The following is a 26,832-nucleotide window of genomic DNA, read 5'->3' as shown; positions in this document are numbered from 1 at the left end:
GGCCGCAGGAGGAGGAGAGGAAGAAGAGAGGGCTGTAAAGGTACTGGAATTCATGCTGGGGATGAGGAGAGGGCTGGGGACCTGTCGGTGATGCCACACTGGCATCTGTGGTCAAGTTGCTGCCCCAGGGAAAGGGGATGAAGAGGCTGGGGTGAGGACCATCAGGTCTGGTTTTATTCATTACCACGGAGCTTAGAGCAGCCAGCACAAAGCATGGCAGGACCAGATGGGGCCTGTTTACTCTGTGAGGGTAAATGTAAAGAGAAGTGATAAAGAGCAGCCGGGATGGCTTCTCCAGTAAGTCCCTGGTAAACAAGCTGGCAGTGACCCGGCCGACAGGTTGCACGGCAAATAGTGGGCATGTTGCTGAGCATTAAACTGGGTGCCTTGGGAACAAATTAAACAGCTTTGGGAGGAAATACATCTTTAATGGCTCAGTGTGGCTGGGTTGGAGGCGTCCTGGTCTCCAGACTGCATTTGGGTGCTGTGGTCAGGAACCAGCTGTTGATGTTCCCAACTGTGGAACTGCAAGTGTGGAAGAGCAGCAGGCTGTGCAGGGACTTTGTGCCACCTCATATGCTGGAAGCACAGTTTGGGGGGTGCAGCAGTGCATGCAGCATCCTGCACAGAGGACGGAGGGTTGGTGATGATGGGGCGTGGTTGGGTGGCCAGGATCTGCCAGCATAACCCTGCAATGCCAGCTGAGCACATAAATGGCTCTCCTCTGGTGTAATGGACTGATTTTCCTGGGATGCAGCCACGTTGCTAATGCACTTCTGCGCTTCTCCCAGGCTCCATGCTTCGTGCCAGCTGAGAGTTTGGTCCCGGTGCTGCCTCCAAAGGTGCAGCCCTGCTCTGTTTTCAAGGATGCTCTGTGACAGGCACCCCGAGCCTCCTGTTACCAAAGCTCTTATGAGCTCTTCCCGGGATGAAGGCCACTGAAGTGGGGGCACCAGATGGCTCACCTGTGCCTGGCTTTGTCCTTGCCCCAGGCACATTGTGTGCTGGAGCACCAGCACATGGCGTGGGGCGGGGGCCTTGCTGCTGCTGGGTGACAGGTGCTTGGGGCAGAGATGCAGACCCACGTCTGGAGCACACCTCATGCACACTGTCCTCGGATCCACACAGCCAGGGCTAAGGCTGACAGCAATATTTTACACAAATATTTGACGGCACAGGGTCATGTTGGAGAGATGCCTTGACTCCAGACAATTATTTGTGATGCTGCTCCTGGGTGTTTTTCCCAAGGAGAAGAGAGGTGTGGAGTGGGTTGGTGCCATGGCTGGAAGGCATCCCCAGCCACCTCTCTTCCTGCCAAAAGGTGGACCTCAGACACATCCATTTCTGGGCAAAGAGGGTGATGATCATCCACTTGTCGGGCTCCACCCTGCAGTGCATTCCTCTCTGTGCTGTTCTTCCGTGCAGCACTGACCTTGTTGTTAATTATTAAACCCCCAGCAAACACTGCTCACTGCTTTGTCCTAGTTACACCGTGGGCTTCTCACCCTTCTGGTTGGCTTTTTTTTTTAACAAATTACCCTGGTAACCTCTGTGGATGAATAGAGATGGGAGCAGCTGATGCTCCTCTTCCAGCCAGTGCAGGAGATGGCCTGGAGAGTCTCTGGGGCTGCTCTGGGGCAGTTGAGAGATGGGATGCATGTGGTTGGCCATTATGCATTCTGTCAAGGGCTCCCTGCTTGTTTGCCAGGGCTTGGGGCTTGCATATAACCACTGCCCACAGGAATTTTGTTGACCTCTCTGTGGGCTCCTGTGGCTCCAGACCTGGTTTGCAGGTGGGCCAGGGTCCAAAGAGAGACCTGAGCCCAGGTCTATGTGTTCTATGGATGCTGAAAAGCAGCCTGGGATGTGGGAGGGCGGGAGACCTGCTCCCTCTTGCTGGCTGGGCAGATGAAAATGGCTTGTGGGCAAAAGCCCCTTCCAGCAGACCCTGACCCTGAGCATCCAGTGCTTTCCTTCCCTCTGCTCACAGCTGCCCACTGAGGGACCATGCCAGGCCTCTACGCCCTCTCATCCTGGGAGGCTCTGCCCCTGAAGAGCTCCACGGTGAAGGCTTGTGCCAATGGATACTCCCTGAGCATCACTGCTCACCTCATGTACACCAACCCCCACAAGGAGCCTGTGGAAGGTAAGGGGAGCTGTCAGGTCTAGCAGGAACCCAGGCTGCCTGCATGGCCCCTTAAAAGCCCATGTGCTGGAGAGCGTCCTGTCTCCAACTCGCCTGTGTCCCGGCCCCCAAACCTCACTCAGTTTGGGGAGCAAAGACAGAGGCCAGCAGAGGTGGGGCACTGTCACACACTGTGGGCAGGAGGAGAGTGAGACTGAACAAACAGATTCCCAGCACAGAGGAATAGGAGGATTTCATCCTCCCTCTGGGTTAGCGAGGCTCTGGGAAGCTCCTGTGTCTCACTCGCGTGCGTCTCAGTGGTGCTGGAGTCAGACAGGCTCAGCGGGGCTCCCATGGGCTGTTCGTGCAGCAGCAATGGCTGTGCCGGGATCTGCCTCGGGGCTCTCTTCTGCCTGCAGGCATCTTCATCTACCCGCTGGAGGAGTCGGAGGTGGTGGCCGGCTTTGAGGCAGCAGTGGGCAGCCGGCGGGTGACATTCCAGCTCCAGAACCGGCACCGGGTGCAGGACTGCTGCCTCCAGTGCAGCCCCAGCCCCGGCCGCCTGCGCCGCTGCGCCAGCGGTGAGTGCCGCGGCACGGGTGGTGCTGCTGGGTGCTCCTGCCCAGGAGGCTCAGAAGGCACAGGGGAAGTGTGGGGGAATACGAGGGGCTGAGAGCCTCTACCAAGCCACCCCAGTGCCTGGCAGGTCACTGGGGCTGGAGATTCCAATATCTCCTTTCCCCTCCCTCTACCTTTTCTGGGTATCTGCCATCATTCGCACAGCGTCCGTGACTCCTGTGCTCTGCTGTCACCTTTGGGAGCAAGAAGGGCCACTAATGACCTCCTCCACAACCTCACATACCACGCTGACCTCCCCTCATCCCTCTCCTGCCCAGGCCACCTCGTCTTGGATGAGGACATGGAGCGCTCCACCTTCATCATTGTCACTGGCACACTGTGCCCGTCGGAGAGCCTGGCTGTAACCCTGAACACGGTGCAGGAGCTGCCCACGCTGCCAGACGGGGCCCTGCGCCTCCTCCTGCCCCCCATCCTCACGCCCCACGTCCCTGCCGACCCCGAGAGCGAGCCGGCAAGCTTGTGTGACGACAGGTTGGCCCTATGGTGATTTTCATGGCTTCCTCAGTCTCTGCAATCCCAGGGGGGTGATGCCAATGCTGGGCGAGCAGGGAGGGGGGGCAGGAGCCATCACCCCCTCTCCCCTTGCAGCCCCACCAGCTGTTTTGGGGGGCCAGGTGCCCGGAGCCAGTCACCCACTGTGGTGCCTGTGGAGACCGTGGATGTCTTTCGGGGACGACCCTACAACCCTTTTCCTTACGAGTTCGCCTTCGAGCTGCTGGTGAAGGGCCCCTGCTTGCTTGCAGGTAGGGGAGGTGGCTTGGGTGTTATCAGTTGGTTGTGTAAAACCTCCTCAAAATGCGGGTGATGTTCCCTGGTCCCTCCCTTCTGGGAGGATGTGAGGGCCTGTTCCTGGGCATCCTCTTGCATTCCCTCCAGGTGAAGAAGCCCTTTTTTTCCCATTTGCATCCCTGGGGCTGGGACCCCTCAAAGTCACCCTGCCTGTGCCTTTGGGCAGCTCTAGGTCAGCAGCCTCTTTCCCTGGGGTGATATGATGCACTGGGGAGAGGATGGGTGAGGAGGGGAAGATGGCTGGTTGGTGGGGATGTGTTCCTTACTGTTGGCCCAGTCAATCCTGTTAGCTCTGTCAGGGACAAGCCACTGCTGTGGGGCCTGGTGGGTAGGGGACTCAGGAGGGGGGTTGTGTGGGACTTACCTACTGCCTTCTCTTCTCTGCAGGGCTGGAGAGCCAATCACATGCCCTGAGAGCTGATGCCGACCCCTGGGCCAGTTCTGCCACCACCACCTGTGTCACCCTAGCCGAGCCCCACCGCTATGACAGGGACCTGGAGATCATCCTCTACCCTTGTGGTGAGAGGAGATGGTGCCCTTGGAGGGTTTGAGGCATCACCCCAGAAACATCGAGAGCATCCCCCAGCCCCTTGCAGCACAGGGTGGCTTGAAACTCTCCTGTGCCCCCCAGAGCCCCACAGCCCCCACCTGGTGATTGAGAATGGCACTATGACATACCCTGAGTACGAGGCGCACATCCGGAGCCGCCGGGATTTCCTGCGGATTGCCAGGAAGGACGGCAGTGGCGAGAGACAGGTGACAGGGCACAGCTACTGCTGCCCCAGCCAGGAGGAGGAAAGGGGGAGGTGGTGGGATGTGGGTGAGGAAGACCTTGGTGTGGTCCAGAGGGTGTGGAAAAGCCTGTGACCTGCCTGGCTTCAGGTGGCTTTCGTGCAGAAGCGTTTCCACAAAGATATCTTCCCCAATCCTGTGCTGATGCTGAACTTCTGCCCGGCCGTGGAGAGCGTCCCCGGGGACCTGCAGAGCGTCACCCGTGAGATCCTCTTCCTCATTGACCGCAGTGACACCATCAGTGGCCCTGGCCTTGACAAGGTCAAGGTGAGGCACGGCTGTGGGTCCAGGGGTGCTCCCTGGCTGGCCAGCCTTTAGCAGCTGGTCCCTGCTATCACCTCAGGAGGCTTTGCTGGTGGCCCTGAAGAGCCTCCCATCAGGAACACTGCTCAACCTCGCCAGCTTCGGTGCTGACATCAAGCCAATCTTCCCATCCAGTCGCCTCTGCAGCAACGTGAGTATCACAGGCAAATCTTGGGTATCCACTAACCCCTTTTCTCCTCCTCCCAACTCCTTGACAGGAGGTGGGGGCTGGTGAACCAGGGAACCACTGCAAGGCTGGCTCTTTGTGCTGACAGGAGACGTTGCGGCGTGCCTGTGAGCACCTCGGCGGACTGCGGGCAGACCCTGGTGGCACCAACCTGCTGGCAGCCCTGGGCTGGGCATTGGCACAGCCCCTCCACCACGGCTACCCTCGCCAGCTATTCCTCTTCACCAGTGCAGCAGCAGGCAGTGCAAGCAGGATCCTCCGGCTGGTGCGGAGGCAGGCCAGCACTGTCAGGTACAGCCCGGGCACTGTGGCACGTCTCGGTGTTCTCTAATTTCCCCGTGCTGTTCTCCCTGATTTTTCCTTGTGCAGCCTCAAATCTTACCTGCATCTGCCCCAAGGGTGTCCGTATTGCATCCTTCAGCCCATTGGCTCAGCTCTTCCTGGGGTGCCCCAGCCCAGTACAGAGCCAGGGCAGCACTCTGGCTGTGAGACACCCCTGCCCATCGCTGCTAAAGGGCTCACCACTGGGTTTTCCAGCTCCCACTCCCCTCCCAGCCCTGGCTTTCCATCCCCTGGATCTCGTGCAGGTGCTTCACCTTTGGCATGGGCCCGCGGGCATGCCGGCGGCTGCTGAAGGCCATGGCCAGGGTGAGCCGGGGCCGTGCCGAGTTCTTGAGTCCGGCCGAGAGGCTGCAGCCCAAGGTAACACCCAGGCAGGGGCATGGGGGGCACCGGGGACCGCCGTGTCTGACACTGTCTCCGCTCCCCACCCCAGCTGATCAAGTCCCTGAAGAAGGCTATTGAGCCAGCCATCAGCGACATCACCATCGACTGGTACGTCCCTGACAGCATGGAGGCTCTGCTCTCGCCCACCGAGCTCCCGGCCCTCTACCCCGGTGACCGCCTCGTCAGTTACTGTGTCCTCTACAGCATCGCCCGCTTCGGTGACAGGCGCCCACTGGTACAGCCAGCCGTGGCCTGGGGAGGGTGGCACAGTCCCAGTGCTACCATCTGCTCCCCTGGCTGGGGGGCTGATGGTGGTGTCCTCTCTCTCCTAGGGCCAGGAAGGGGCTCACCAGAGCTCCCGGGGTTCAGCCTTTCTCTCCCAGCAGGAGATCCCCAGCCCTGGGGAGAGCCACCAGCCACTCCAGAGCAACCCAGGAACTGGGGATGCCTCCCTGGAGCTTTTTGCTGGAAGTACAGAGGTGTCAGAGCGGAGTGAGTAGGGTCCAGAGCTGGGGCAGGGGGCAGTTGTGAGAGCCATGGGCTGACAGGGTGTGTGCTCACCGGGCAGGTATTGATCCTCTTTCTGGGGGAGACATCTGGAAGCGGATTTACCAGCCCTCCTACATCCAGGAGCAGTATGTCCTGACACACTGTTCTGTCAGCACGGACCGCAGCCAGGGGCTGCTCTCCCGCAGCTCCACCAGCAGTGAATCCACTGGCTCCCGGGATGTGGCCCCCGAGGGTGGCTCCTCAGCTCCTGGTGCTGATGTCACCTCTCAGCAGGGCCAGAAGAGCCTGTCCCTCTGCGAGTCCTCCACCAAATCTGCCCCGCTGCCCTCTGCCCCAGCTGGCACCAAGGTAAGGATGCCAGTGGGGTGCAGGGGCTCATGGTGTGGGGGTTGTTCATGGCTTAGCTGGAGCCTCACTGCCCTGTTGTGCCCAGGCATCTGCCCCTTGGGCTGGGAAGCAGAGTGCTGTAGCCTGGATTTTAAGCAAGGATCAGCAATGGATGCCATGAGGATGTTCCTTGGGTAGTTTTGCTCTACTGAAGTGGGACAGCTGGGAAACAAGCAGCTGGTCCCTTAGTGTCCCTGGTCAGCAGTCAGCTGAGTGTCTAACAGATCCCTGAGCCAGCTCAGTGACACCTTAAAACTCCAGAAAGCAAATGAAAATAGCTGGGCTGGCATCACGTAACAAATTTGTTGAGCTGGAGAGGAAGGGCTGGCTGGCTGGGCTTCAGCCTGGCTCCTTCAGCCCTCAGCTAACTCTGCCAGACACTTCATTAGTGATGGGCCACATCCCTGCTGCTTCATACCTGGGTTTAAAACCCAGCTGGATGGCTGGGATGGGGAAAGGCAGCTACCCTGGTGACAATGGCCCCAAGGCTTGGTGAGACCAGCTGTCACCCAGCACTAGGACACGCTCCTTCCCGATGGCACGGCTTAAGTAACCCACTCCTGTCACACAGCAGCACAGCTGGTGACCTTTGCTGCTGAAATGTCAAGCGTAAGTGATTTCCCTGCAGAGTAAATGATCCTCCCAGCTCCCTGCTGCCGAGGCAAGAGGTGGCATGGGTGCCACTGCCCTGACATGGCTTTTAGGGCAAGCATCTCGATGCAGGGACATCACTCTGCACCAGGGAATGCATCCCACTGTAACATTATCCAGCTTGAGTATTATAGCTAACCTCACTTCTGCACACACACAAATCCCTGGCAACTCCAGCATCAGCCTGAGTCAGTCTCCAGGGATGTTTGCAAACTTCTGTGTGGGTGCTTCCCATGTCTGTGGTGCCAGAGCAGCATCCCTGGGAGGCAGCTGGTGCGAGCCTGCAGAGCACTGGGGCTGACGACAGCCAAGGCTCCAGCCAGAAGCCGGAGAGGCACAGGTGCCCTAGCACTGCTCAGTGCAGTCTGGGCTCAGTGCTGGGCTTGCCAGCAGCCTTGTCCCCTCCGCAGGTGACGGTGGCCCTGAGCACGGAGGAGCTGGCGCGGCAGAAGAAGGTGCTGGCACGTGCTGCCCTGGCTGGGCGCAGCTTTTCCACGCCACATGGGGAGTTGGATGCCCATCAGCTCTGCCAGGCCCTGGAAAAGGTGTCACAGAAGAGGAACCAGTCCCTGGAGGGGCGGCTGGATGAGCTGGGACCCCAGCCACGGCAAATGCAGCCCAGTGCAGTGGAGTCAAGTATGTGCTGGCTCAGGGGACGAGGGCAGTGGGGATGGAGCCAGGTGCCCCTGCCTTGCTGAGCCCAGATAACCTTTGCTGTGTCCCAGATAACCTCCTCTCACCCACCCACCTGGACTGGGACATGCTGGTGGAGCCCTCCTACCTCTTCAGCGCCTCGCCAGCAGCACCCGAGCCAGAGCAGCCCAGCCTGGGTGATACCAGCACGCCCCTGCGCTGCCAGGTGGTGATCCACGCGCTGCGAGCCGGCAAGCCAGTGTCCTGGGAAGTGACAGCCTCGCTGGAGCCACTGCTGCAGCCCCGGGACGGGCCGGGCAGGGGGGACCCGCCGCGGCGGGTGGCCAAAGCCTGGGACAAGCCACTGCACCGCCTGGCAGCGCGCTCCGTCGTGCGGGACAATGAGAGCGTGGCACAGCGGGAAGCCAAGCTGGAGCAGGGTGGGTGCTGGTGCGTCTCCCCGGTGCGCCTCCGGGATTCCCCCCGCTCTAACCACGTTGCTCCGGGCAGGTTTCGCCCGCCGGTTCCGCCTGAAAGCCGTGCAAACCAGCAAAGCCTGCAACGTGCCTTCCCTCTACACCCGCCTGGTGCCCGTGGACGGTGCCACGCAGGCAGCCCTGCCTGCAGCCCCCGAGGTGTGGGGCATAGGTACGGACAGGGGCTTGGCGGGATGAGGAGGGGGCAGCAAGGGGACAGAGGGTTCAGGTGGCATCATTCTTTGCAGCTGGCTCAGCCAGCCGGCCACGAGTTGCTGCAGCAGGGAACTGGCGCCACCGGAGCTCCTCAGCGGGTCAGGGGCAGCAGCAGGATGTGGAGGAGCACGATGAGGCCCCTGGCACTGCAGGTACTGACTTAGACCTTTATGTCAATTTATGCTGTCCAGGGATCTGCACTGGGGTCTCTGGAGACCCTCAGCTGGTGGCTGTGTGGGGCTGGTCCTGCCTAGAGTGCTGTGGATATCCAGACAGACACATCTGCCCCGTAGTGGGGAGGAGGGAGTGGGAGGACAGTATAGCAGGCCCTGAGAGCAGTTGTGAGCCGTGAGGGTCCCTGGAGCCCAGGGTCCCACAAGACTTTGCTCTTTTGCAGAGCGAGACGAGATTGCCAGGTCTCTGGGCAGCATCTCCTCCCCTACCTTTGGCTGGGAAAAACAGAACTACTCAAACGGTGTGTCCAGGCTGGAGGGGGCCAAGGGCTGGATGAGGGTGGGAGATGGGGTACCCTTGATGCCCTGCCACAATTGAAGTAGCCACTGTGCCTTCAGTAGTACCCTGGGCACATGGGCTGAGCTGCCCTCCCCGGGACTGGGCAGAGCAACACACCTCTGGGTGCATCATGTTCCCACTGTGCTTAACTCTTCCCCCTTGCAGGGCCTCCATCCAGCCCCTCCACCACCTCCATGGGCTCCCAGAAATCCACAGAGAGCATTGCAGGCTCCAGGTGACACTGTGGGATGCAGGGATGCAAGGGACCGAAAATTGGCATGTCGTGGGGAGAGGGGGACAGTGCCACTTTTTGGGAGCTGCTGGTCCCATGCCCCCTGCCAGCTCCTGCAGCATAAGTGGGGGTGGGTGGGTGGGTTGGCTCTCCAGCCCCTTCCCTGCAGCAGTTTGGTGTCCAGCTGCCTTTCAGGAATTCCTCCCAATCCTGTTATCTTGCCTGTGACCTCACAGGTTTAGCCTGAGCAGGCGCAGGGGTCCCAGCCTGGTGCTGCGCCCGCAGTGCCTCAGCCCAGGAAGCGAGCACTCCAGCAACCACGCGAGCCATGACTACCTCCCGCTGGTAAGGACCTGCTGCTCCCTGTCCCCAGTCCCCATCCCAGACGGGGGACCTGCCCTGCTGGGGGCCATCCAGGTCATGCCTGGCAGCACAAGCAGCAGAAGATGCTCCCAGGAGATGCCTGCTTAGCCCTGCTGTGTCCTTAAATGTCTCTGGGGATCTTGGCTGGCTTTCTGGGGGCATTAGACTGTCCCTGTGCCCCAGGGAGGGACACTCCTACAGCCCCCAGCGTTTTCTGCTGCAGTGGGTCTGCACCCCTGCCTGCCCCTCCACTCATCTGTCCCCTCTCCTTGCAGGTGCAGCTGCAGCAAGCCCGGGGGCCGTTCCAGCTCACCGAGAGCTTCTCTGAAGTGGTGCAGATCCCCCTGGACCGCCTGCGCCGCGCCTCCCCCTATGTCTCCCACCGTGCCAGCCTCAGCCCCGTGTCCCCAGGGGCCAGGAGCATGCCTGAGGCAGGACCTGGGGCTGAGGAGGGTGAGGAGCCCATCACAGCCCCGCAGCCCAGCTCACCCCCATCCCGGAGCACTTGCTCTGAGGTGCCCAGCGCGGCCGTGTGGGCACAGGCGGACAGTGGGCACGGCTCCGAGTCCGACACCGGGCCCCACTCAGCTGCCCCCTCTGAGGCCAGTGTGAGCTGTCAGGACGTGGGCCCAGAGGATCTGGAGAGTGCCAGCTGGGCCACGGCAGTGGCCTTGGCGTGGCTGGAGCATCGCTGCGCCGGGTTCTTTGAGGAGTGGGAGCTGGTGGCAGCCAAGGCGGACGCGTGGCTGCAGGCACAGCGCCTGCCCGAGGGGGTGGATGTGGGCTGCCTCAAAGGGGCAGCCCGGCACTTGTTCCTGCTGCTGCGTCACTGGGACGAGAACATCAAGCTGAACATGCTGTGCTACAACCCCAACAACGTCTGACGGCTGCCCGAGGGGCCAATAAAGACACCTGGCTCCAAGCCACCTGCACCGGTGTATCTGTTACAAGCAGAGAGCTGCTGGCTCCATTCAGGCCATGGCAGGACTTTCCAGAATCCTAGGAGGGGGTCACCTCCTTCCCAGCCATCTCTGGTGGGAGGGAGCAGGCAGTGGAATAGGGAAAACTGTACTGGAGGGATTCCTGGGCTCCATCAAAGCAAATGAAACCCTGAGGCAAAGCAGCTCTGCAGCTCCTCTGCTGTAACCTCCCCCCAGAGGCTGCTGCCCAGCCGTGGGCACCCCTTTCCCACAGCTGGAAGCAAGAGCACCCGTGGCTCTAGAAGCTGCTCTGCCTTCCCTCAGGCAGGGCAAGTCCAGGAACAGCTGTTCTGACATCATCACAGGACAAGGATTTTGGGCAAGGGCACACAAAGCCCCCTTTATTCAGGAAGTCCTGCCTCTTGGGGGTGCCCACACCTGACCCCTTTGCACAATTCCAGGGCTCATGGCCTTCTTGGGATTGCTGTGGGCAGCCTGGGAGACAAGTGGGAAAAGAACAGGCAGATGGGGCAGTTCCAGAGGCCAATTTCCACCAGCCAGCCACCCCCACTCTCACTGGGCTTTCTTGGACATGGCTGTGGGTTTCCTGCTCGGTGGAGGGGTGTGTGACACTGGCGTAGAGGCTGTGCCATACCAGAGTTGGAGCAGGATGAGTCCATGGCAGATGTGCAGGGAAAGGGAGCTGCAGACTGTGGAGGGGTAGGTGTTCCAGCAGAGCTCGATCACGCCCAGCAGCAGCACCCTGTGCAGGGAGGAAAAGCTGGGGGTCAGTGTGGGGGACACACCAGCCATCCTCACTCCCAGACCCCCAGCAGATGGGTGCTCCCTCTCCCTGCCAGCACGTACTTGGGCATGTGGGCGAGCTTGGTGGTCGGGGTGCACCAGAGTAAGTAGGGCAGTGTGTGGAAATACCAGACGTAGAACTGGTAGTGCAGGGAGCGGCTGCAGCAGACGCCCAGGAAGTTGGAGGAGAAGAGGATGAAGACAATCCATGCACTGGCATTAAGGGGGCAAACGCAGGAGGCCGGAGGGGTGATCCCACAACATCTCCCCAGCTGTCTAGCATAGCTCCTTTCCCCAGGGCAGGCTGGTACAACAGCACTGCATGACCTGGAACCCAACCAGCTATCTCCCTGCCCTGCCTTCTCCCTCTCTCCTTACTGCCCACCCTGCCAAAGGATATTGTTGACAGTCAAGCGAGGGGATGCAGGTTTCCTTTTGGCAGGATCCTTCAACAGAGTCAGGATGTTCTCTTTGGAACTGAGGGGGAAGAACAAACATTGATCTCAGCTGCTGAAACCCTCTCCCAACGCAACGTTCCCCTGTAAGCCACAATACCTGGGTCTTACATTCCCCAAAATACAACAGTAATTGTCCTCCTCTGCAACCCCAGGACTGCAGGGGCAGGGGAGTCATGGATCTTTATCCTGCACATGGGATTGGCAGGGATCAACACCCGTGGGGAACCCCAGGTCTTACCTGTGCCACCGGTGCAGTGCAAAGAGCCCCAGGCCTGCTAGGTGAGCCAGGAGCAGAGCAGCATGGAAGAGTCGATTCTGGAAAACCTCTTCTGGGAGAAAGCGCCAGTTCACTGTCCATTTGAACTGGAACTGGCGGCCCAGGTCAAAGGAGCGCATCAGGTACCCCATGGGGTTCACCAGCAGGAAGGGCAGGCCCAGAACCACCTGCTAGGGACATATCAGCACCATCACAGAGCCCTACACCAAGTTACTGCTATCCTGGCTACCTCCTGAGAAGCCCAGTGCCATGTGTGGTGACAGGGACATTCAGCCAAAGATGAAAGTCACGCGAGTTAGATTATTTAACAACACCCAGTTTGCTGTGAGAGGCCACAGATGCTGGTACCACTGTCTCCATCCATGGCTCTTCAGCCTGGCAAGGCAGCCCACTATTCCTCGCTGCTGCAGCCAGCGCTAACAAGGACCCACCTGGAGAAGGGCACAGATGCAGAGCTTGGGGATACAGCCCAGGAGACCAAACCGTTGCAAGAGGAGGAAGAGGAGTCCAGGGGCGAAGAGCAGGATGTTCATCTTCACCGACACAGCCAGGCTGAGCAGGAAGCTGCATTACCACTGCGGACCCCACACGGGAGCCCAGGCAGCCCCTGAGCCAAGCGCAGCCTCCTCCTGGGGCTGAGCTGGCTCACACACCCAAGCACATCACGGAGAGCAGCTCCCCGCCCCTCACCTGAAGAGGAGGCAGCCCCAGGACCAGCGCTCCTCCAGGAAGAGGTTGATGGCGAGGAAGAGGATGGCCATGGCCACGGGGTCATTAAAGAGCCGCAGGACAAAGATGGAATGGATGCGGTACGAGGCGCAGCACATGAAGAAGAAAACATACGGCGGGACCTTGCAGGGGACAGAGACACAAAAGGGTCATCAGCAGCCTGTCCTGAATTCCTTGCTGCTACTGAGCTCGTCCAAACCTTAGCCCTGACCCTGTGTCCCTTCCGCCGGAGTGAGGGCTCAGCAGGGCCTTCCCCAGGGCAGGTCCCGAGGGGCAGGAGCCCTGGCCTCAGGGTACCTTGTTGGTTCGGCAGTAGATGCGGAAGACGAGGAGCAGGTTGAAGAGATAGAGGCCAGCGAAGAGGTACTGTGCCAGGCGGATGTCGGAGCCGCGGCCCGTGACATGGTACAGCCCCAGGAAGATGTAAACGAAGCCGGCGGGGTAGCTGTGGGGAGACAGCAGTGAGGGGCCGGGCCCTGCGGCCCCGCCGGGAGCCGCTGGTCACGGAGAGCTGCGTGTCCCTGTCACTCACACTAGTGGCCCGGTGTCACCCTTCAGCTGGGTGTAGTCGAGGGTGCCGTTGGCGAAACCCTCCACCTCCTGCATGTAGGCCTTCCAGTCGATCTCGGTGTCTGCGGGACGGCGGGGTCAGATGGGGCTCGGGGGTCCCGGAGGGCACTGCAGGGGGCGTGGGGGCTGACCCAGCTCCAAACCCGCCGGCCTGACCCTGCGCCTTCCTGCCATGCTGTCGGCACAGGCTCTTCCCTGCCGCCCACATCCAGGAGCCCCGGGTCCCTCCCTGGCCCCATCCAGGCGCCCCCGCCCACCCCTATCCCCCTGACCGGGGGACGCTGTCACCCGAAGGGCCGGGGCAGGTCCGGGCCCCTGCCCGCGGCATCCCCGCCCCCCGCGCTGCCCCAGGACGAGCCCCGCCATCATCTCCCACCCCGGGGCCGAGCTGTCCCTGCCCCCGGACCGCCCCTCGCCGTCCTCGACCGGCCCCGCCATCCCCGGGGGCAGCCCCAGGCAGCGCCGGGCCGGGCCGTGCCCCGGCACTCACAAGGGACCCTGCGGATGACCCAGAGGTTGACGCCGCCCTCGGCCAAGCAGAGGCAGGCGGCCACCAGCGGGGTGTAGCGGGGCTCCAGCAGCGCCGCCCGCCGCTCCCGCCATGCCCGCCGCAGCACCGCCGCCCCCCGCCCCGCCGCCATTCCGCTCCGTGTTTCTGCCCGGAGCGCTTAGCGAGGCGCACCCGCCCGGACCGGAAGCCGCACGTGGGGGCGCGGGCGCACGTGGCGCCCGCTGTTCCCGCCCCGCTCCCGGGCATGGAGCGGCGGCGCGCCCCCGCCGCCCCTCCCCGGTACGGGCGGCGCCGGTTCTGGGACGCGCTGTACCGGCAGGAGGGCGCCGAGACCCGCGAGTGGCTTGGGGGGCTCTCCCGGTTTCTTCCGCAGCTGGAGCCCGAGCTGCGCCCCGGTGATCGCATCCTCGTCCTCGGTACGTGCCCCGTGCCCGGCGTGCCCGGTGGAGGGCGGGCGGGCGGGGCTCAGGGTCCCGCCGGTGAATGCGCTGGCGGTAGCCGCCAGGGGGCGGTGTAGCACCGGGCCGGTACCGGGAGCTGCGCCCAGCCCGGCCCGGCGGGTTGGCCCCGCTGCCAGGCATGCTGTCGGGCGGCGGGGGTGGGTATAACCGCCCCGTAATCCCACCTGCGGTCTGATCCGCCGCCAGGCTGGCGGGATTAAGCGGGTGTAATCACCGATCCTGTTAGCGGATCAGCTGCTGCCAGCTGCGCTTAATAGCCCCCAAATCCGCTCCCTTCCCCGGGATCCCTCTCGGCCCCTCGGTGAGCGGTCGAGCCCCGGTGGAGCGGCTCCGCGGGGAGGGCTTGCTGGCAGGGCTCTCCCCGTGTCTCCCCGCGTCCTGTTGAGACATCAGTTCTTGCATTCCTCTCTCCATTGCACCCCGTTAAACTCCTCGCCGAAGTTCCGTAATTTCCCACTGGAGTTATCCAGCAGGCTCTTGGGGACCACGGCCGGCTCCTGCCCCACAGCACTGCGGGAGGGATAATTGGGGACGCCTCCTGCCTCTTTTCTGTCTCCAGCCTCCTCACACATCCCACCCCAAGGTGAGATGATCAGGTGTGCAGGGCTGCCCCAGGATAGGAGCCCAAAGCACTCACCTTGCAGGACAGGGATAATTAATTACTAGCCCAATACCCACTAACTGGCATCAAAGCCGTGACCCTCTCCAGCAGCCCGAGCCCACCCGCACCCTCCCTTGGACCACAGGGAACAGAGTTGGGGTGCCAGCACCCCCACGGGCACCCCGAACCCTGTGTGAGCTGTGCCCCACGCAGGCTGTGGCAACAGCGCCCTGAGCCACGACCTGTACGAGCTGGGCTACACCGACGTCACCAGCATCGACTTCTCCCCCGCCTGCATCGCGGCCATGCGCGCCCGCTACGCCCACTGCCCCGGCCTGCGCTGGGCCGTCATGGACATCCGCGCCCTCACCTTCCCCGACGCCTCCTTCGACGTGGTGCTGGAGAAGGGCACCCTTGATGTGCTCATGGTGGAGGAAACCGACCCCTGGCACGTCTCGCCCCAGGCGGCCGCCGCGATGCGCCGGGTGCTGGCAGAGGTATGGGGTGGGGGGACCTGAGTAGGGGTGCAGAGGGTGGACCCCATCCCCGTTTGGGGTGGGGGAAGGTGCAGAGTGCCTCCTCAGCACTTTGCTTTCCTGTGGGTGCCCCAGCCGGTGTTTCTGTCCTCCCAGCCAGTGCTACCCTCTCCGCTGTGCTGCAGGGGGGCACCTGGGGGGCTCCCAGTCCTCCTGGGGGTGGGAGACTGCCCCCTCTTACACCCCATCGTTTCCTCCCCAAGGAGGTGGATAGAGCAGGATGTGTCCCTGAGTCCTGCTGGAGGACTGGATGACCCCTCTCTTTATTTGCATGCTAAATACAAAGAGCTGGAAGGAAAAATGGGCCCCGTCCTAGTGTGGGTGGCTGTAGGAGACCTAGGGGGACACACCGAGGTGGCCCTGCCTGCCCAGGGCAAGGTGATGACCGTGGGGCTGTGAGAGCTCTGCCTCCCCCGCAACCCCCGCCCCAGCTTCGATCGCCTTAGCCGGGGTCCCCATCATCTGGTCTGGTGTTGCCATGGCAACTCCCATCAGCATCGACAGGGCCATGGCGTTGCCACGGGGACGGTGATGCCTCGGGGCCCCGTTAATTGGCGGCGTCGGGACCGGATTGAACCTGTCCCGGCGCGGGGGTGTAGATCCTGGCAGCCTCTCCCACCCTGCGGGAATAACTGCCAGGATAATTAATTGCTGCACCTCCCTGGCACCCTGGGGTGCAGGCACGGGGCGCTGGAAGGGTGCTCATGGCTGTTGACAACCCTCCCAATCCTCTCTTGCCTCGCTGAACCTGTGAGGGAGCGCAACCCCCGGCAGGGCAGTGGGGCTGTGCTCGCTATCCATGCCCTGCCCTCCTTGCCAGTGCTGCTGCCTGTCCTTGTCATTTTGCCAAACGGCAGGGATTTAATTTTCCCTTTTTTTTTTTTCCCTTTTTAATCCTCTGCTCAATCCCTGCCCTCCCCCAGCATTGCTGGGTACCAGCTTCCACCCGCAGCCGGTCCCTGCTGTCCTCATCCCCGGGGACATTCGCTGGGTGTTCCCACTCGCTCACTGCTTGGGGGGTCCCTTCAGAGGGGTCCATCTGTGGTACCTCCCTTCACACCCCAATTCCCCTTCACTGGGGGGCTCACAGCCTCTGTCTTTCTCTCCCTGGGGGGGATATAAGGTCCTGAAAATCCACCCTGCCTGCGGGGACACCCCAGGGACACCCTGTCCCAGTGAACTGGGGACAGCGGGTGTGGCGGGTGCTGGAGCGGGAAGCGGCCCCCCTTGGCCCCCCCAGCTCCAGCTGACGGATGGGAAGGTTTCCTGCGCTCGTCTCTAAGCAACGGCCATTACTGCTCTATTAACGAGGGATGGGATGCGGACATGCGGGATGCCTTGCTCAGTTCCAGCCGGAGATCCCTGCCTGCCCCCACCCCCGGGGACCCCCCTCCTCGCCCATAGGTTGGGAAGCTGTGGGGTCTTCCCAGGGCAGATTTGCTTAGCAGGAGGGATAGTGAGCTGGGTGCCCGGAGAGGGATGCAGGGACCTTGCCTTCCCCTTTTCCTGGCCGAAACCAGTAAGGTTTGGTTCAAAAGCCACCGCTGCGGCAGGGGAGGACACACAGGCTGCCTGTTCCCTCTGCTGGCCCCAGCCAGAGCTCCCCAGCTGGAGCTTCCCAGGATTAAACCAGAGCTCGGGAAACCCCCCACTTGGCCCCCAGCCCTGTCCCCTGCAGCGGTAACTCTGTGCCCTTGCCGGGGGGGTCTGGGGGTGTCCCCGCCTGGGGCAGGGTGCTGGGGAGGGGGCTGGACGCCTGCCCGCCCCGGGCACTGCCTTTGCATGCTGAGCACGCGGGTGCTGGCCGTAAAAGCCTTTTGACATTGGATAAAGCCAAGCAAGAAAATTGATGTTCTTTTCCATCCTGTTAGCGGGGTTTAATTCCAGCAGGGAGAAAATGGTGATTAAAAAGGTTGAGTCCTTTCCCATCAAACAGCCCCTGCATCCCCCTCTGAGTCTGCGTGTTGGTGGTGGGGTAGTACTGGGTGGTCCACAGGGAGGGGTGGGTGAGATGGGTGGGGTGTCTCATGCTGTGCTTGAGGGGCCCTGTGTTCAGAAGGGTAATGCTTTTCCCCGCGCCAGGGTTGGGTTTCCATGCTGTGTGCTGTGGCTGGGAATGAAGGGTTTTGGGGTGTGGGGAGAGGTGGGGCATGGGGACCCCTGTTCACCCCTGTGATTGCCCCACCCTGTGGGTGGTCTGGAGACAGGTGAGAACCGGGATGTCTCTTGGGGACACAAGGTTAGGACAGGAGATTTTGGGGGTGTGATGGGAAAGGCTGGGAGGGGTCTTTGGCATATAGTGATGGGGTCCCTGGGAATGGAGCCAAAGTAGTGAACCTCACTGTGTTCCCCTACCCCATCCTGGGGGTTTTTCTGACGCAGGTGAGCCGGGTGCTGCGCCCAGGGGGCTGCTTCATCTCCATCACCTTCGCCCAGCCCCACTTCCGCAAGCCCCACTATGCCCAGGAGGCCTTTGGCTGGTCCCTGCGCCACGCTGCCTGTGGGGACGGGGACGCCGGTGCCTTCCACTACTTCCTCTACGTCATGCGCAAGGGGCAGCCCCTGGACCCCCGTGATGTGGCCCTGGGGCACCGGCTGCACCAGCCCCCCCCGCCCCCTGCCCCACCACCGCCTCCCGCCCCCCTGGAGGACGACGAGGACTATCTCCTTGCCATCCAGCTGTGACCCAAGGGGCTGTCCCAACCTCCTCCCACCCAATAAAGCCTTAAGATGCTCCATCCTCACAGGTGGGATACAGGGAACCACTGCATCCCCCTGCAAAGCTGCCCGGTGATGGGGGTGATGGGAGGAAAGAGGGGGATACTTCACCTCCTCCAGGGGGCACGGGGATGCTCCGGTGATTCTGTGCCCCCTCCCTGGCCTTCCCCTGCTGAGCTGGAGAGCAGCCAGGACTCCAGGCTTTGCAGCCAGTAATGAAACCAAATCGGGTTTAATTTCACCCATCCATCTTGTGGGGAGTGGCTCCCTGGCCTCCATCCCTTCCCCTTGGCACGGGCAGCCAGGCTGAGGGCAGAAGGGGGGGTGCTGGCACAGAGTATGGGGGGCAGGATTGGGAGTGCCCACTGCTTCACCCCCCCACCCCACCCTCCACCAGGACCCCTACCCCAGCCTCCCTGGCCATGGGGGTGTGCAAGGGCATCGTGTCCTTGTAACCCTCACCCGAGTAATGGGGGTCCAGGCTGGAATGTGGCAGGAGGTGCCACAGGGCAAGAAGGACGGCACATCTGCCTCTGTCCCCATCCATCCCCACTCCTGCCTTTGGTGACAGTCCTGATGTGTCGCACATGCCTGGCCCGTGTCCCCCTGTGCCTGGGGCCAGCAGCACAGTGACACGTGTGTACCAGGGTGGGTGACGGGTGGGCCACTGCATGCTGGTGGGACTGGCTGCACGTGTGTGCTGGTGTGGCAGGTGCATGGGTGCCACTGGCAGTGTCCCAAGAGGCTCTTTGGGCACCAACTCCCCCTAGGGTGGGCAAAGGGGACCCCTCCTGGGTGGGATGGCAGTGACACCACAGAGGTGCAAACTGCTGGGCTGCTATTTCAGGCAGAATGTGTAAGTGGGTCAGACAGCGGCTCCCCCTGTACCAGAAGCCAGCAAAGGGCTCTGGGGTCAACCCTCACCCTGGCCATGCCACCCCATCCCACAGACACCCCAAAAACGAGCTGGCGCAAGGAAGGGACAGAAAGGAGCAGGAGACTGCCGGCTTCACCTGGGTACATGAATGTATTTTATTCATTGCATTTTGTTCACCAGTACAGTGAAAAATGGCATTTAAATTTACAATGGATCATTCATAGAACATCATGACACAAGTATCTTTTTTTTTTTTTCTTTTTTTTTTCTTTTTTTTTTTTCCTCAGTTTTTGTGGTTTTTTTTTTTTTTTTTTTTTTTTTTTTTTTTTTTTTTTTTGGTGGTGTTGTTTGGGGTTTTTTGTTTGTTTGTTGTGTTTTTTTGGTTTTTGTTTTTTTTTTTTTTGTGGTTTTTTTTTTTTTTTTTTTTTTTTTTGCGTCGTTGTCTCCATAAATGCCACTCGTAGGTTATTGAAAAAGATGACAAGTTTCTCATGCACATCAGAACCCCCCGAGAAGCTTCTTAAAAAATAAAATTAAATTAAAGTACAAAATTAAAAACAACGACTCAGGCCGGTCCCTGCCCTCCCCACTCTCCCCCAGCCCCACCACCCTTCAAGCGAGGGGCAGTGCTGGGACCCCCCAGGCACCTGCAGCTGGCCCCGGTGGGCTCTGCCCCGGTGCTGCCGGTAGGGAACTGCAGCGGCCGGTGATGCTGCCAAACGCTCCGGTGCTCCAGCTGCCTGCCAGCGAGGGGTCGGGCCAGGGGTCCCTGCTCCCCTCCCTCCTCCTGTGGCTTTCCTCATGCTCCCTCCATCATTCTCGCCCCCCTTTAATTTTTACCCTCGTTTTTTCTTCTTTTTTTGTCTTTTTTTTCTTATGGAAAAAAATATGAACCTTTTTTTTGTTGTTGTTGGTTGGTTGGTTGGTTGTTTTCGTTTGTTTTCTCGATGCAGTTACTTCGACATCTCAACGTCAGCAGATCGTTTTTAACAAAGATTCGGATATAAAAATACAAATATGAGGAGTTTCTGTTTAAAAAGAAGCGTGCCGGAGTGGTGGGGCTGACCCTCGGCCCCCGGGCCGGCCGCCCGGGCCACCAAGCTCATGCAAAAAACGATGGAGCAAAAAATGTCTCTGGACAGCAGCGCTCCCCCCCTGCTCGTGGGGCCGGGTCACCCCGGAATTCGGGGACCCTCCGCCAAGGAGGATGGGGGGGACGCGCCGCGGAGCAGGGGGCTGGACCCCTTCCCCGGGGAGGGGGGTCTTCGCCCCGGGTGGGGGGCTCGGCGGTTTGTCCCGGCCCCGGGGGAGGCGGAGGGGTAAAGTGCATGGCTCGGGGGGGGGTGGTGGCTGCAGGGCCTCCCCCCGGGCCGGGGCGGGGGGACAGCGGGCATGGCCTCCCCCTCCTCGACGGCGGTCCAGCCAGCATGCGGGGCGGCGGGCTGGAGCGGGGCTCGGCCGGCGGGTCCTGGCGGCGGGTCCCGGCTTACACCCCCGGCGGCGACTTCTCCGTCATGCCCTTGAGCACCTCGTCTATCCGGTCATCCTCGATCACCACTGCGGGGACAGGCGGGGGGCGCGTGGGCGAGGGGACCCGACAGCTTTTGCTCCTCTACCCCGGCCCTCACCCCCGTTCAGGCTCCAGGTGTGCCCCCAGGTGCTGGGCAGTGGGACAAAGGGGGTTCAGGTGGGTACAATCGGGATGAGGGGGTAAGGGATCACCCCCCTGCCCGGCTTCGGTAGGGGCAGCATGCCCCCTGCAGCCAGCCGGCTGCCTCTGGATGGGTGATTAGGGAAGGGGGGGGCAGGAATAGACCAGGAAGGACCCCCCCCTCCTCTCTGCGGCAGGCGCTGATGAGAGCAACAGGACTGGAATGGGTAATGACCCAGCGGGGGGGGCACCGCCTGCTCGGCGGGGGTGGCAGCCAGACCCCCATCAGCATCACCCGCTGCGCAGGACACCCACCCTCACCATCGGCATCACTGGTGGGGGAGCCGGACAGCCCCCCACCAGCATGGTGGGCTGCATAAACCCCCATCGGCATCACCATGGGAGGCTGGAGAGCCCCTCGTCATGTCTCCTTCAAGAGAGACCCCCTCCCCCAGCACCACCCCCTGGACAGCCCCCTCCCCAGCAGCAGCGGTGGGAGGCTGGACAAACCCCCATCAGCATCACTAGGGAGCTACACACACACCCCTTCCCCCTACCCCACACCGTGACTGGCTGGGCAGGTACCCTCCATCAACATCACTCTGGGGGTGGAGGGCAGACCCCCACCCCAATATCACTAGTGGGTTGGTCAGTAATCCCCCCCCAGTAACCCTCCTGGGGGGGGGATTAACCAGACCCCCCCACACCAACCACCAGAATCACTGAGAGCAGATGGACACCCCAACACCACTGAGGGAGAACCATCCCCCCATCACCCCAGTGGGGGCTGCTAGACCCAGCCTCCACCACTGCAAAAGGGGGCAGTGGAGCAGGCAGCGCTCACCCCCTGCGGGGCTGGGGTGTATTTGAACTAGGGGGGAACTCTCCCCCCTCCTGCTTGTCCCTGCAGCTTCAGGAGGGGTATTTGCCTATGGAGGACCCCCAAGCGGGTGGGATGGGGTCTGCAGGAAAAGCAGGGGCCATTTTCAAGAGTCCTCAAGGCATTGGGGAAGATCAGTGGTGACAGATCAGGGTGCAGACAGGAGAGGGGGGCAGTTATTTGGGTCCTGATGGAAGCAGGGGAGATGCTGCTGGGGTCTCTGCGGCAAGCGGCAAAGTACGGGGGGGCACGGCACAGGCTCCTGGAGTCCTGGGGGGACAGTACAGTGGTGGGGGATTTGCTGATCAGCATGGCCACAGGCTGCTGGTGGTCTCTGCGGCAAGCAGATATGTGAAAGGAGAGAGCTTTAGGGGGGCAGGGGGGCTGTTCCTGGTGATCCTCGGATAAAGGCTTGTTTATACAGAATGAGAGGGGGGCAGTCCCAGGGGTGCTGAGGAGCGGTTTTGAGGGGTCCCTGGGGCACTCACGGAGGTGCTGGGGGATAGTCCCAGGGGCAGCCCCAGGGATGCTGCAGGGTAATCCCAGGGGTAGTCCCACGATGAGGCGGGGGCTGTTGCAGGGCAACACTGGGGGAACAGCGTGGTGTCTGGAGCAGGGGATGGGGGCGCCTGTCGTTTCAGGGGCGGGTGTCAGTCAGAGCTGGGGAGTCTCAGGGTTGCCGGGGGACAGAGCTGGAGCTGATGTAGGGCAGAGATGGAGATGCTGGGGGCAGTGCCAGGAGTGGAAGGGGACAGTTCTGGGGATGCAAAGCAGAGCCGGGAGTCGCAGGGATGGTGTGGGGCAGTGCTGGGGATGTTGCAGGGCAGAGACAGGGGTTGCCATGGGGCAGAACTGGGAATATAAAGGCAGAATCGGGAGTCTGAGGATCTCGTGAGGGGATGTTGGGGGTGCCAGGGATGCACTGCCCAGTGCCGGGAATGCCAGAGAAGCAAGGGCAAAATCGTGGATCCTGGGGTTGCTGTGGGAAGGTGCCGGGGATGCCGAGGGGCAGTGCCAGGGATGCTGCAGGGCAGATTCGTGGACGCCGCAGGGCAGAGCCAGGGACACTGCAGGGCAGAGCCGGGGATTCCAGAGCAGAGCCGGGGATTCCAGGGCAGAGCCGGGAATGCAAGGACAGATGCGGGGGTCCCGGGGATGCCGTGGGGCAACGTCAGGGATGCAGGAGACAGTGCTGGGGACGTTGCAGGACATATGTGGGGGTTCCGAGGATGCCGTGGGGCAGTGCCGGGGATGCAGGAGTCAGCACCAGGGATAAAAGGACAGATCCGTGGGTCTCGGGGATGCCGTGGGGCAGCGTCGGGGATGCAGGAGCCAGGGTCAGGGATGCCGGGGATGCTGCAGGGCAAATCCGAGGGTCCCGGGACAAACCCGGGGATGCTGAAGGGCAGATGCGGGGGTGCCGGGGATGCCGCGGGGCTGAGGCGGGGTTGGGGGTGCAGAGGCGGGGGTCGGCGGTACCTCTCTTGGCGCGGCCGATCTGTCCCAGCTTGGGGGGCCGCTTGCCCTGGTTGCCCCCGAAGAAGGCGTTGGTGTCCTGCAGGCGGCAGCTGAAGGGCAGCTCCCCCGCCTCGGGCTCGGCGCCGTAGCGGCCCACCTTGTCCTCGCCGTAGGGCAGCACCTGCGACATGGCGGGGCCGAGCGGGCCGAGCCGCGCCGCGCCGAGCCGGGAGCCGGTCTGCGGCGGCGGCGGCGGCGGCGGGGAGGAAACCCGGGCGGAAGGATGAAGTCATGCATCCGGGGGGAGCGGGGACCCCCCCGGCGGGGGGCGGCTCCGGAGCGCCGCGGCCCGGCCCGGCCAGGACAGAGACGGGGGACCCCCGCGGCCGGTGCCCGGTGACCGCCCGCCCGGGATGAGGACCCTACCACACCGGCCCCAGCCCCTGCCCCGGAGCGAGATGGTCCCCCCGGCACTGCCTTTCCCAGGTGGTCGCCTCATCTCAGGGGTGCCCCAAATCACGGGGTGCCCCTATGGAGAGGGGAACCCTTTTCACAGCCGGGTGCCACCGGGTCAGACAGCTGAGGACCACCAGACACAGCTGAGCCCTCCCCTGCCATGTAGAGGTGATGCCAGACAGATGCCTGACACTGCTCCAGTCCCCCAGCACCCCACAGCCCAGAAAGCTCAACCCTCAGAATTCCAGGCTAGCTCCCACCCTGGGTCTTCCTCAGCCCCTCACTTGTGTCTCTTGCCCAACACCCATTCAGGCACCGACTCTTGTAGCCTCACTTGGTGCTGGGATTCCCCCTTGGAGCCACACCAGTCCTGTCTCAACCCCTGCTAGTCCTCTTGGCCTCCATGTATGTATATACTCATCCTCCCATTCCATATACTTGCAGGGGTGCACAGGTGTAATTCTGCAGGTGTCTGTAAAGTGTGGTCAAGTGGGGACCGTGCCCTGGGACACCCCTTGTCCCACTGACCCTGGGGGCTCTCTGTGGAAAAGGGGAAGGGCCATCCTTTGGGGGACCTCGGATGAGGCAGCAAGAGATGATCCCAGTGTCCCCGCAGAGCCCCACTGGTATTTATACACCTCTACTCCAGACCTACCCTGAATCTTTCCTCCTACATTGTTCACTACCAGGGCAGTGATTGCAGAAATTGGCATTGGTGCTTCTGAGCAGCCTCACGCAGGACGTTCCCCATTCAGGTCACCTGGGATGGCTGTGGGGCTATTTAAGCTCAGGATAAATTTGGTGCTTCTTGAGTGAACTGTGGGTACAGCCATGACCCCTTGATCTTGGAATGATGGTGACAGCAGCAGTGGCTCTGGCTGGTTGGAGAGGACCATCCTGTCTTGGAGCAGTCCCAATCCTGCTGCTCCCTTACATCCAGGTCCTGCTGCTCACGTGGGCATCCTGGGTTGCAGCTAAGCCAGATCCCTGAATGGAAATGGCACTTCATTCATGCCAGCCTACAGCCTGATGAGAATATCTTGAGGGGGTGAGAGTGGGGTTTTCCAGATAGCCCTGTAGTTCATCTTGCTATTCCAGCACCACCATAATCTGAAATCCTGTTGAAAGGTGCTGCACAAGAGCATTTGCACTGGTCCATGAGGGCAGATAGATTCTTCTATTTTGGGAAGGCTCAGCCATGCTTTTACCTTTGTGCCTGGATCTGCAGAATATTGGTTCCTGCTGTCCCCTACCAGAGCCAGGTCGGGGCAGTGGTACCTGTTCTCCTGGCAAGGCAATGCTTTAATTCATGCCTTTGCTGGGGAACCAGCTTGAACTTTTTCATGTGAAAGCTTCTGCTCCTGTGAAAAGTGCCTGAGAAAATAGGCAAGAGGCCCACGCTGAGATGTGGCCTGCTTTTCCCATTGCTGAGCCCACGTGCCACTGCCCGTGGGCAGGGACAGGCAGACCGTGGCACGCGCGGGGCCGGGGGTGAGCGAGAAGAGGAGCAGATGGGCTGTGTGGGATGTGAGTGGCACCAGTGTAGCACTCCAGGAGGGTTTCCAGCCTGGCAGGCTGCTGGGGAGAGGCTGGAAAGGGGTCACCCTGGGAATGGCCCCACATAGCCCATACCTTTATCTGTACAGTGCCTCACACCCAGGGGAGTTACTTGACTTGCTTATGGGGTGGAGGGAGCTCTGTGGGGCTGCCTGGGATTTGGGGTGTGGGAAGGAGCGTCTGCCCATCCCAGGAAAAAGGAGGGCTGGTTTTGTGCCAGCACAGCTGGGCTGTGGGTGGAACAGGGCAACACTGTGGCTCTGGGCTCTACAGCTCCTTGGGACAGCTCTAGTCTCTGTTTCCCGAAGCGTGCTGCTTGTCACACATCCCTGAGTAGCAGGGGAAGGTACCAACGACCTGACTGTGAGTGGGTTGGCAGTGAGGTGCATAAGAGACTCCCCTCATCCCCTGCCATTGCATGTAGCATCCCCTCTGGTGAGCCAGATGAGCACCCTCCTTCCCCTGGCTCTTATCCCGCCTTCCTTATCCGTCTTTTAGCAGCCACGTAATCTCCTTTTCTTGCTTCCTTTTCAGCCTTTTGTCCAACACAAAGCCAACTCTACCGGAAAGAGGGAGCTGTGGGAGTGGGAAGCAGGTGGTTCTTCCTGCCCTGGCTCCTTAAACCTGGTTAGCAGCACCTGAGCTGGGTCACCCTGGGGATGATGCAAGGGCTGGAGCCCAGCCATTCCCCCTCCAGTGGGTATGGAGCTGGGTAGGAGGCACAGCATCAGACTCCCAGCTGCAGTGGGGCTGGCAGTAGAGGTTGTAGAGGCTGCATTTCCCACACTTGGGCAATGCTCTGGAAGCTCACCAGCTGCCCTGCCATGCCCTAGCTCCACTGATACTGCCCCTACCCTTGGTAGGAATTTGGGTGCTTAGTCCAGGTGCCGTGATGGAGGTGAGGGTTTTTCCTGCAGCACTGATGGTTCAAGTAGTTTTATGGTGGAAAGTCATCCTGTGTGTGTGCAAGTGGCTTGTGGTGGAGCACATCTTGCCCATGCTCTGCAGGGACCCCGGGCAGCTGGAGCTGGGAACCACCAGGCACTCCCATCCAGTCCAATGCCTGGCAGGAATGGGGTCAGCAGCCTGGCAGGCAGTGACTGGATGTCAGGGAGCTGAAAGGAGGGAGGCAGGAGGCATCAGCCACAGGACCCAGGGCTTTCTCTGCTGCACGTCTGGGAGGCAGTGCTATCACCTCGGGCTGGTGCCACAGGGCTGGGGCTGCCAAGGCATGCCAGGAGGCCAGTGCGGGTGCCTCCATCTGTGTTGCTTCCAGCTCTGCCAAGAAACGTGAAATGGCACTTCTGTTTCACAGCAGTGGCAGCCACTGGGGGCCTCATTGAGCACCTGCTGTTGGCACTGATGCTCTCCCTGAGTCCCCATCCCAGCATGAGGGACTATGTCACTGGTAAGGTTGGGGATGTGCCCATCCCGGGCTGTTGCTGCTGGCTCTCAGTAGCCAAAGCCCAGGGGATGCCGCTTTGTGTGCTGCCTGTGCCATGGTCCAGGTGTTTTAGGGGAGCAGAGACACACACTGAGCTGGGTACACATGGTGGGGATGGCCTTGTGAGACAATGATTGTGGTGAACACTGTCACCATAGCGCAGAGATGTTGGGGGACAGGTGTCCTGCTTGGCAGCTGTCCTGTGGGTGAACCCAAGGTAAGTGTGCAAGAATGGCATGCTCCTCATCACCTGCTGTTCCTGCAGCGGCTGCTGAGGGAAGATGAGGCTGTCCGTGGAGGGACAGGGTCTCCCCTGGGAAGAAAGACAGGTTGTCATTACTGAGATGAGTTTGTCTCTTTGCACAGCCTGGCTTTGAGAAAG

General features: G+C 61.3%; 4 protein-coding genes across 4 annotated transcripts; 2 read left to right on the top strand and 2 right to left on the bottom strand.

The window, feature by feature from the left end:
* Positions 1 to 1,895: 1,895 nt before the first annotated feature.
* Positions 1,896 to 10,453, top strand: VWA5B2 (von Willebrand factor A domain containing 5B2). The gene is made up of 21 exons (XM_066325856.1): positions 1,896 to 2,146; positions 2,545 to 2,706; positions 3,022 to 3,247; positions 3,353 to 3,507; positions 3,941 to 4,072; positions 4,185 to 4,309; positions 4,436 to 4,612; positions 4,689 to 4,799; positions 4,924 to 5,126; positions 5,423 to 5,537; positions 5,611 to 5,796; positions 5,894 to 6,053; positions 6,130 to 6,419; positions 7,520 to 7,745; positions 7,835 to 8,182; positions 8,253 to 8,390; positions 8,467 to 8,586; positions 8,832 to 8,909; positions 9,113 to 9,182; positions 9,416 to 9,524; positions 9,818 to 10,453. Exons 1-21 carry the CDS (start codon positions 2,008 to 2,010, stop codon positions 10,424 to 10,426), a joined length of 3,879 nt encoding a protein of 1,292 aa, XP_066181953.1. The 5' UTR covers positions 1,896 to 2,007; the 3' UTR covers positions 10,427 to 10,453.
* Positions 10,454 to 10,835: 382 nt separating this feature from the next.
* Positions 10,836 to 13,957, bottom strand: ALG3 (ALG3 alpha-1,3- mannosyltransferase). Its single transcript, XM_066325857.1, has 9 exons — positions 13,791 to 13,957; positions 13,263 to 13,362; positions 13,028 to 13,175; positions 12,692 to 12,852; positions 12,433 to 12,553; positions 11,963 to 12,168; positions 11,667 to 11,743; positions 11,330 to 11,474; positions 10,836 to 11,225 (listed from the first exon to the last, which is right to left on the bottom strand). The coding sequence occupies exons 1-9, from the start codon at positions 13,939 to 13,941 to the stop codon at positions 11,036 to 11,038; spliced, it is 1,299 nt and encodes a 432-aa protein (XP_066181954.1). The 5' UTR covers positions 13,942 to 13,957; the 3' UTR covers positions 10,836 to 11,035.
* EEF1AKMT4 (EEF1A lysine methyltransferase 4) lies at positions 13,902 to 19,331 on the top strand. The gene is made up of 3 exons (XM_066325854.1): positions 13,902 to 14,227; positions 15,087 to 15,370; positions 17,792 to 19,331. The coding sequence occupies exons 1-3, from the start codon at positions 14,056 to 14,058 to the stop codon at positions 18,092 to 18,094; spliced, it is 759 nt and encodes a 252-aa protein (XP_066181951.1). The 5' UTR covers positions 13,902 to 14,055; the 3' UTR covers positions 18,095 to 19,331.
* Positions 19,332 to 19,921: 590 nt separating this feature from the next.
* CAMK2N2 (calcium/calmodulin dependent protein kinase II inhibitor 2) lies at positions 19,922 to 23,288 on the bottom strand. Its single transcript, XM_066325855.1, has 2 exons — positions 23,015 to 23,288; positions 19,922 to 20,561 (listed from the first exon to the last, which is right to left on the bottom strand). The coding sequence occupies exons 1-2, from the start codon at positions 23,181 to 23,183 to the stop codon at positions 20,491 to 20,493; spliced, it is 240 nt and encodes a 79-aa protein (XP_066181952.1). The 5' UTR covers positions 23,184 to 23,288; the 3' UTR covers positions 19,922 to 20,490.
* Between the last annotated feature and the right edge of the window lie 3,544 nt (positions 23,289 to 26,832).

Source organism: Sylvia atricapilla, chromosome 10, assembly GCF_009819655.1.
Source record: "Sylvia atricapilla isolate bSylAtr1 chromosome 10, bSylAtr1.pri, whole genome shotgun sequence".
NCBI lineage: Eukaryota > Metazoa > Chordata > Aves > Passeriformes > Sylviidae > Sylvia > Sylvia atricapilla.
The sequence above is the reverse complement of the archived record's forward strand: the minus strand, read 5'-3'. Positions and strand labels throughout refer to the sequence as shown.

What these genes read in the sequence shown, in the direction of transcription:
- VWA5B2 (XM_066325856.1), top strand. Translation starts at nt 2,008, where the DNA reads ATGCCAGGCCTCTACGCCCTCTCATCCTGGGAGGCTCTGCCCCTGAAG. An exon ending in CCAGTCGCCTCTGCAGCAAC is followed by an intron (nt 4,800 to 4,923) that starts GTGAGTATCACA and finishes TTGTGCTGACAG; the next exon opens with GAGACGTTGCGGCGTGCCTG. An exon ending in GCCCAGTGCAGTGGAGTCAA is followed by an intron (nt 7,746 to 7,834) that starts GTATGTGCTGGC and finishes GCTGTGTCCCAG; the next exon opens with ATAACCTCCTCTCACCCACC.
- ALG3 (XM_066325857.1), bottom strand. Translation starts at nt 13,941, where the DNA reads ATGGCGGCGGGGCGGGGGGCGGCGGTGCTGCGGCGGGCATGGCGGGAG. An exon ending in TCTACTGCCGAACCAACAAG is followed by an intron (nt 12,853 to 13,027) that starts GTACCCTGAGGC and finishes GTCCCCTGCAAG; the next exon opens with GTCCCGCCGTATGTTTTCTT. An exon ending in AAGCTCGCCCACATGCCCAA is followed by an intron (nt 11,226 to 11,329) that starts GTACGTGCTGGC and finishes CTCCCTGCACAG; the next exon opens with GGTGCTGCTGCTGGGCGTGA.
- EEF1AKMT4 (XM_066325854.1), top strand. Translation starts at nt 14,056, where the DNA reads ATGGAGCGGCGGCGCGCCCCCGCCGCCCCTCCCCGGTACGGGCGGCGC. An exon ending in TGATCGCATCCTCGTCCTCG is followed by an intron (nt 14,228 to 15,086) that starts GTACGTGCCCCG and finishes TGCCCCACGCAG; the next exon opens with GCTGTGGCAACAGCGCCCTG. An exon ending in TGCGCCGGGTGCTGGCAGAG is followed by an intron (nt 15,371 to 17,791) that starts GTATGGGGTGGG and finishes TTTCTGACGCAG; the next exon opens with GTGAGCCGGGTGCTGCGCCC.
- CAMK2N2 (XM_066325855.1), bottom strand. Translation starts at nt 23,183, where the DNA reads ATGTCGCAGGTGCTGCCCTACGGCGAGGACAAGGTGGGCCGCTACGGC. An exon ending in GATCGGCCGCGCCAAGAGAG is followed by an intron (nt 20,562 to 23,014) that starts GTACCGCCGACC and finishes CTGTCCCCGCAG; the next exon opens with TGGTGATCGAGGATGACCGG.